This window comes from Necator americanus, chromosome III (genome assembly GCF_031761385.1).
Source record: "Necator americanus strain Aroian chromosome III, whole genome shotgun sequence".
Taxonomy (NCBI): domain Eukaryota; kingdom Metazoa; phylum Nematoda; class Chromadorea; order Rhabditida; family Ancylostomatidae; genus Necator; species Necator americanus.
Genome location: NC_087373.1, coordinates 16,961,172 through 16,968,839, shown reverse-complemented (window position 1 = coordinate 16,968,839; position 7,668 = coordinate 16,961,172). Strand labels below are relative to the sequence as shown.

The 7,668-nt window shown below is 40.0% G+C and overlaps 3 protein-coding genes across 5 annotated transcripts; 2 read left to right on the top strand and 1 right to left on the bottom strand.

Annotated features, from left to right (window-relative positions):
• Nucleotides 1-29: 29 nt before the first annotated feature.
• On the bottom strand, nt 30-5,106 carry RB195_009841 (uncharacterized protein; the record flags this gene model as incomplete). Of its 2 annotated transcripts, XM_064190575.1 has the most annotated exons (10): nt 30-89; nt 279-363; nt 438-541; nt 625-772; nt 1,283-1,390; nt 1,453-1,556; nt 2,902-3,103; nt 3,156-3,241; nt 3,296-3,438; nt 4,974-5,106. In XM_064190575.1, 10 exons carry the CDS (start codon nt 5,104-5,106, stop codon nt 30-32), a joined length of 1,173 nt encoding a protein of 390 aa, XP_064048158.1. The 2 variants fall into 2 exon arrangements, with proteins under 2 accessions (XP_064048158.1, XP_013300874.2); XM_013445420.2 differs by lacking the exon at nt 30-89 and having other exon boundaries at nt 246-363.
• Nucleotides 5,107-5,489: 383 nt separating this feature from the next.
• Nucleotides 5,490-6,879, top strand: RB195_009840 (uncharacterized protein; the record flags this gene model as incomplete). 2 transcript variants are annotated; one of them, XM_064190574.1, is made up of 10 exons in its annotated part: nt 5,490-5,530; nt 5,691-5,745; nt 5,820-5,870; nt 5,935-6,036; nt 6,164-6,255; nt 6,393-6,424; nt 6,475-6,606; nt 6,662-6,722; nt 6,772-6,804; nt 6,861-6,879. In XM_064190574.1, 10 exons carry the CDS (start codon nt 5,490-5,492, stop codon nt 6,877-6,879), a joined length of 618 nt encoding a protein of 205 aa, XP_064048156.1. The 2 variants fall into 2 exon arrangements, with proteins under 2 accessions (XP_064048156.1, XP_064048157.1); XM_064190573.1 differs by lacking the exons at nt 5,490-5,530; nt 6,662-6,722; nt 6,772-6,804; nt 6,861-6,879 and having other exon boundaries at nt 5,742-5,870; nt 6,393-6,513.
• A 488-nt stretch (nt 6,880-7,367) lies between these two features.
• RB195_009839 (uncharacterized protein) lies at nt 7,368-7,571 on the top strand (the record flags this gene model as incomplete). The annotated part of the gene is made up of 1 exon (XM_064190572.1): nt 7,368-7,571. The coding sequence occupies one exon, from the start codon at nt 7,368-7,370 to the stop codon at nt 7,569-7,571; it is 204 nt and encodes a 67-aa protein (XP_064048155.1).
• Nucleotides 7,572-7,668: the final 97 nt, after the last annotated feature.

Genomic DNA, 7,668 nt, shown 5'->3' with positions numbered 1-7,668 from the left:
AAGGTGCCGAGGCCCACCCGTGTGTGGCATTAACGAGACTTGGATGGCAATAAAGAATAAGCAGATGTGAATAACGAAGCCACGTAATTCTGAAATTTGAAATACCAAGGCACAACGGAAAGCTTCGCCAAAATAAGGACTAGTGGGTAACAACAAGCACGAAAATCTCTTATATACAATGATTTATTATAAACATCTAACAAAAAAAACAACGACAAGTTCCAACAACGATTGGTTTAGTATTATCAGTGTTCTCTTGAGGAATAGGCCTCTCTTACGCTGTCCCCGTCGAAACCTCCAAATTCCACAACTTTAACTAATTGCAGCTGAGGACAAAAGTCGTCTATAAGCTGGAGAAGGAGCCTACAAAGTTTCAGCTTAAGAATAGAGAAAAGAGTAGAGATTTGAATCTTAAAAAATATCAACTCCAAAACTACCGCAGATTTGGTGCAGAAGTTCGACCATCGACAAATATGGAGTGAACTTTAGCTCGTGTCGCATAATCTTGACCTGACGATATTATCGTGAAGTTCTCATGACCCTTAACTCAGACGTTAGTAAAGCACTCCGCGACAACTTCTGTGCAACATTTTAAATAAACAAGACTGGGCAGCATTTTCATACCTTTGGCAATCCCTTCGAAGCGAATCTGTTTAGCTGAACAAACGGAAGATTCTCTTCCGCAAAGAAACGCGCCAATTCTCCTGAGGCATATCTTGTGTCACTGCATGGAGTGTACAAAATAACGGCAAAGCACTGCAGATCCATTTTTCTAAAGATGTAAAGTTAACAATTAGACACTGTATTTGAGATTGTTTATTTATTGTTTTAGAACATGAATACGAAATAAATAGTGAAAAGCTGAGAAGAACGCCTAAAATTAAACTAAATTAAATCAAACTTGATATATAACATCACTTCTCGAACCTAAATCGGTGTGTTATGAAATAGCTAGACTACCGTATCGAAACGTTCCACCAAGTAGGAGGTTACATTGAAGATTACCAGAAGGAATCTACCTAAGAAAACTGGCGAAAGAATTGATAAAAAGATTCTTGGAGAAACAGCTATCAATCCACACTTAACCGACCATCCAAAAGTGAGGGAGCGGGAGCATCGGCCGCGACTAACGCAGTTGTGAATGTATGAAAGAGAGCTTAGGAAAAGTTTTAAAAAATATGATCGAAAACATTAGTTGTTGAGAAATAAATAGTCTAATCATCAACAGATTTCAGCAAAGGGCCAGAACCAAATACGGAAGACGGGGAAAAGTACTGCTGACCTGAATAGCCCCACCAAGTCCTCTACAACAGTCTTCGAACGCTCGTCATACGTTACAGCAGGATCTACAATGCTCCAATCCCAGATGAGTGTTTTTAAGCGAGGAAACCTTAACATAACGGAATCAAAATGGAGTGGTTTTTCAACCAACACGTTACCTCAATCGCGTACTTAATTTCAATACAGTTGATCAAATCTTCCGCATCTCTGTCATTTACATAGTCAAGTTCTTGAATAGCAAGTGTAGAAACCGTAACAAATGTTGCAGCACAATTCTGAAAAGTTTGCCTTGTTACAACCGTGAGCGCAACACAAGAAGATGATGTACTATGTTCGTATTTGCATTTTGCAAGCGTTTTTCTCAGTTTTGAGGTTATTCATCAGTGAAGGATGTTGAGATAATTTGTATTGACAGACCCACTCCACTTCAGAAATCCATTTCGTTTCAGTTCACCGATCTACAAACGCACAAAAAAGACATGTTTCAGCCTTTCTTAGCTCCACCTGGTCTACAAAAGATAAGATAAATATGATGTAGGGCATTGCTCAAGACCTATTTATTATAAATAAACTGAAAGAGCTCGCAATAATGAAAATTTTTATTTTTGGGATTTAATCCATATACTGAATGGGGCGGGTGTGGTGTAGCGGTTAGAGGTTCCGCTTCCTGTACGATCGATCGGAGGTGCGAATCCACCCTAGTGCTCACCAAGCCTTTCATCCATCCGGGGTCGATAAATTGGTACCAGACTTGTGTGGGAGGATAAAAGCACTGACTTAACACATTGGCTAGCCACCGCAAGTCATTGAATAGGCCAGTTACACGTTCGTAAACCTCAAACGATTCTGAATTGAAGTGAACGTGGGGGTGCATCCCAAGCGGATTGATTAACGCCAGAAACTTTTAAACTTTAACTTTTAAACTGAATGGATGTTAGCATTTACATGAGTATAACGTTCTAAAGTCGTTCTAACGCACCTCGTAGGAATTAAAGTTGGGAACAGCCTTAATTCCTATGAGGAACGTTAGAACGCTCTTGTATGTACACGTTCCAGTCCTCTCAACAACCTATTCATTGGTTTTGAATGAATACGCTGTTGAGGAGAACATTAATCTTCGAGCGCTCGCACGTGGATGCGATGTATGCACAAGGGCGGCGCATTGCAACTGAAATCATCATAAAAAGCGGCATCTTCGACTCGTAAGATTACTCGCTTTGTACGATTAGCGAAAGGGAGTAGTTAGGGAAGCATGGGTGGAACCTGGGTACTGCAATCTACAACTCGAACTCCAAGTTTTTAGTGTGGGTTCCTCAGCACGTCAAAATCGTCAAATGCAGCTTTTAAAGAACACACTGAGGAGCTGCTCCACCACACGCACGTCTATGGTTGTATCCGCTAATACAGTCACGGTCCGACAAAACGCGCCAGGACGATCGCAATTTTTTGAAGGGGCTGTAAATGGTGGCACTGCTACCAGCACATAGATCCTGACATGTAGTTTGCAGCTGCCTTCTTCTACCAGTTCTCGTTTATAAATTAAAACATATGACAACACCATTTGATAACTTTATAATTATAATAATTTATAATACATAATTTATAAGTTATCTCACTAACCTTTAAAGAATCTACTTTAATCCCAGGAGGCCCCGACAATTTAAGCAATTCCACGTTCGTTTTGCTCAGTGTGGAATCCAAGATATCTTCGCTTATGTCCATGGCCCGCAAATTGAGCCTTTGAAATTCCGGTAACATTAGTTCCCACTCTTTCTGCGTGAACGATAACTCAGAGAAGGAAAATCCTTCTAATAGTTCGAGCCTGAATTTCACTGCACATGTTCGCATAGCAACTGATTTCTACAAAACCTCACTTTCGTAGCAAGAAAATCAAATCATTGAACCCAATATCGGTCTTGTCAACAGAAAGCAACTTGACCTTTCCGAAAAATGTTTTGACCTTAAGCAATAGTCTGAATACTAATTTGGTCGTGGTACGCTCGCAAAAACTCACGACATCGCTTTCAATAGACTGAAGCACAGCAGTCAAACATGGTAGGGGATTCCTAGAATCAGTAATCTCAAGAACAGTCGGTCGAAGGCCCATCACTAACTCCCAGCTCACATCTACAAGTTCTCCAGAGCAGTCCGGAATGCCTTAACGATAAAGGTAAAGCAAAGTTTCAATAGCATTATTGTATATACCTTCAGAAACTAAGTTCGAGATAGCTATATCACAACTTTAGTGATGCAAGTTCCAAAATTCGTCATTCAAAATTCTCTGAGAAGAAATATAAAAAGTGTCTCACTTATAGAAAACAGAATACATAGAAATAAAGGAAATTTAGGTGTAGGCGTAATTTCGACTTTCGAGTCTGATCTGCAGATCTGTGGTGGTATAACAAACTGAACTCATACGATATGCAATTTAATATATTATATAATAATAATATACCGAAAATATATTCATTCATTCTAGAGGCATATATGCGCAATAGGAACTTCGTAAAATCTGGGGATTTCATTGGCGTTCTTTTGCCTTCCAGAAATTGGAGAACAGATCTCAGAACACAGAACAGCTCTCCAACAGAAGGGATGTCTTGATACCAGTCTAATTTATTCATCCTAGGTGCATCCTTCCGAAAAGTGAAGCGTTTAAAAAACTAGTTGATGAGGACGGTTGTGAACAAATTCCCTCTCCCACTGACGTTTAGTATAACCTATCACTTTTAGGGAAAGAGTCAGAGTTCTAAACGTTCATAAGGCAGTGGACTACATGATTATCGAAAAATATGGTCACGACAAGAAACATCACTTTAAAAAGAAGAGTCTCTGGAGTATCAATGACCTGGGAAACGCGTTTTACTGAATTTGTAATCGTTGAGGTTTTGGAACGCGTGTCGGCCTATACATTGATTTTCAGGGGGCAGGCGATGTATAAAATCAGTGTTTTTATCCTCCCAGACAAGTCTGGTCAATTTGTCTACCCCGAAGAAATGAAAGAATTGGTTGGTACTAGGGCGGTTTCGAAGCTTCAAAAGTGCGGTCACAGTGGAATTCTTACCGACTGCGCTAGACACGCCTTAACGCCACTTTCATCTAAATATAATCATAACTTGGAATCTATTATTCTAGTAGCATGATTGAGAATCTGCTCTGCAAAATATTAAAAAAAAAACGATGTTTAAAAAGAACAACCAGGAAACAAAATTTGGAAAAGCCATGCTCTGGAATTCCGTATAAAACCTTTCTGTTTTGCCTTCGTATTTTTTTGAACAGTCTCAAGAAAAATCCTTTTATTTGCTTAAGTGAACTCCAGGTGAGCGCAACGTTAGTGGAGTTACCACACTTATATGTTAGAGTCAAATCGAGTGGTGTAGTAGTAGTAGTATTCGACTTGACTAATCTGGAGTGTGTCGGAATTGTCCAGTGGCTCAGAATTGCTGATACGAACAAATTTGGATAGAAATTCACTAATGTAGGCATTTCACCATAACACCATTCCATGCTTTCCCATGTGTTGAGAACAAACGAATGGTGTGAAATGGGATCACGTTCTTCTTGTGAACTTCACTGAATTTCGATCTTCCTATTCAATCTTGTGTTCACTGCATCCTAGTGCTATCTAGTATATGGTCGCAAGTTGTTTCAATTGGAATAACAAAATTCGAGCACAAGTGCAAGATTCTCACCTCGAACGTCTTCTCCAAATTTGGTGGGATTCTTAATTCGAAGAACATTGGGTATATTTTCCACATAGCTACTACACCTTTGCATCCAAACAACAATAGGAGTGGAAGGAGATACATGATCGATAACCACCATTTGCTGAAAAATAGCAAACCCAAGAACGATCTGCATTGTGAGCCCACACTACGTTCTTTACGACATCTTGTAGTTCAAGCAGATGAAAGTCACATGAAAATCAACTGGATAGAAATCCATTTAGATCCATCATTTCGAAACCTTGGTCGGACTCGAAAAAGAAAACTCGGTGCAAAGGCGAACCGTAAAAGCCCATTGCGAAACTGAACGGTGTCAAATATATTGTAGAGAGTGTAGCTTACACACACCGTACCAGTTACACAAGATGAATTGTGAAAAGAACACGACTTACAGTAACCACACATTTAGGCGTCGAGTAAAATGCGTACTGTGTCTGCGCCAAAAACACTTAACTCTACAAAACTGATCTATCCTGGGGCTAAATGACGATCAATAAGCGTCATCGAGGATCCGTGGACTTGCAGTATGTTGTTTCTTACTATTTTGCATAGTTCGCGTGTGCATGAAGTGATTTTCCAATGTTCTTCTCGCAAATGTTTCGCAAATTTGCATGGATTTTTTCCCTTTTTTCACACATATTAAGCTGAATACGCAGTTATGCAACCTTATCATCGTTCTTATAGCAACAATAATGCAAGGCGATTGCCCAGTCTGCGGAAAGGAGATGGGGAAGAATGTGTACGATCATCTCTTCTTCGTCCATTCTTATTCCAAAGACGAAATTAAACGCATTCAACAGGAAAATCGTTCAGGAGAAAGGCACGAGTGTAATGCAGTGCCCAGAATGCGAGTATCAGTTGAAGGTAAGGTTACATTTAATTAATGCTTTAAATGTTATTTCTTTATGAATAAAGTATCTACGCACAGGACCATAGAGAGCTTGTGAAGCACTTTGATGATTTTCATGCCGATCGAGCTGGAGCGTACACTATTGAATCTAGGACTTTTACCGACTACACTTCGTTCAAGGTATTTGATGTCATATTAACACTTCTTCTTCAATACTTCGTACCCTGATCACCCTAATTAAATTTTCGGTTTTGTTTGTTAAACTGTTAGATTTGTTAAGCTAGTTTCTTTTTTCGTTCCGTTTAAGGTATGGAAAGAGAAATTAGAAGAGGAGTGCGTAACAAGGTTTGCAACTATTTCAAGGAACATTGGCCAAGAGTGTACGATCACCTACTTCCGGTGCAGTAGATCACTAGCAACTTCAGTTTATAAGGCTTCCGTCAAGTCCACAAAAAAAGTTGTGCGGTATTGCACAGCATTTATGAAGTTAAACATAATGAATCCACGTACACTAACGAATCACCAAATCTTTATAGGGTGCGAAACGAAAAGGAGAAGTTCGCGTGGAGTTCTGTCGGCAACATTGAGGACACGAACAGGAGCCTGCCCTTCTTACAGTGGACGCCACATCTGAAGCCGACATTGTGTCGCTTTTGAAGGAGGGCTTCAAAAACGAGCAGATTTTGAAGAAAGTGAGAGAGACTGCAGATGTGCAGACGCGGCTCTTCTACACTACGAGTAGGGATATAGGTAAGTATTTATGCAGTGAATTTTTGTCGCACGAATAGCATGAACGGCGTTATAGGACCATCGCCATCAGAAACAAGGTGGATCCAGCGCATAGACACAACGTCGACGTGGATTCGGTGGCGATGAGAGTTTGCGAGAGCAATGAAATTAAGTTTTACACTCCAGCAGTCAATGGAAGTGGGGAGGAGTTTGCATTAAGTATGCTTTTTTACTCGTACATGATTTTTATGATTTTTAACTGCAACTGTTTTCAGTTTCATTGATGTCTTCTGATGATGTTTTGTTTTTGCACAAATCATCTACTTTTTTGCTTCACTTTTAGCATTTTCATTTTCTACGTTGTTGCCATTTTGTTCTTTGAACCTTCCCGGAAGTCAACTCTATTACGTTATCGCAATAAAAACACGGCACGTGACCTCTGAGACGCGGTGATGGATGGGCGTGACTTATTGGTCACAGTTAACCTAAGATATGCCTACTCCGGCCTACTGACAGCCTCTTCTGCAGCCACTTATCCGGCTGCAGATAACAGGCTGTACCTAACGACAGCCCCCGTCCGTTCTCTCATCCATGCTTTTAGGACAACGTATGATTAAATCGCAATATGGTCACAACGAATCGAGGAATTCGGTATGATTCCGGAGCGATTGTGTTGACGTTTTTCTTGCTGCCTTTGTTTGCGTCGCTAATATTGCTAATATTTTTAATATTGCTATAATATTGTTTGCTATTGTTATCCACTGTTTCGCATTACTGCAAGAATGCCGCAAGAAATTGCTGATGCTGTAATGACCACTGTCTGCACATCTGACCGCGATGTTACAACGTTGGTTATGGAATCCGTTAACCGGTCTGCTTTCTCGTCCGACGTCGACAACGTCTGTAAACGACAGCGTATGATGAAGAAAGGATATGCAGACTATGGCAGTCATCTACGTCTGACTCTTCTTCGATTTGGGCACTAACATTCTTTGTATAGGAGAGATCTTTATAACTACAAAATTTAAATCTTTAATTGAAAACTCAAATTACACTCACAAATGGAGGAAATCACAAGAAATA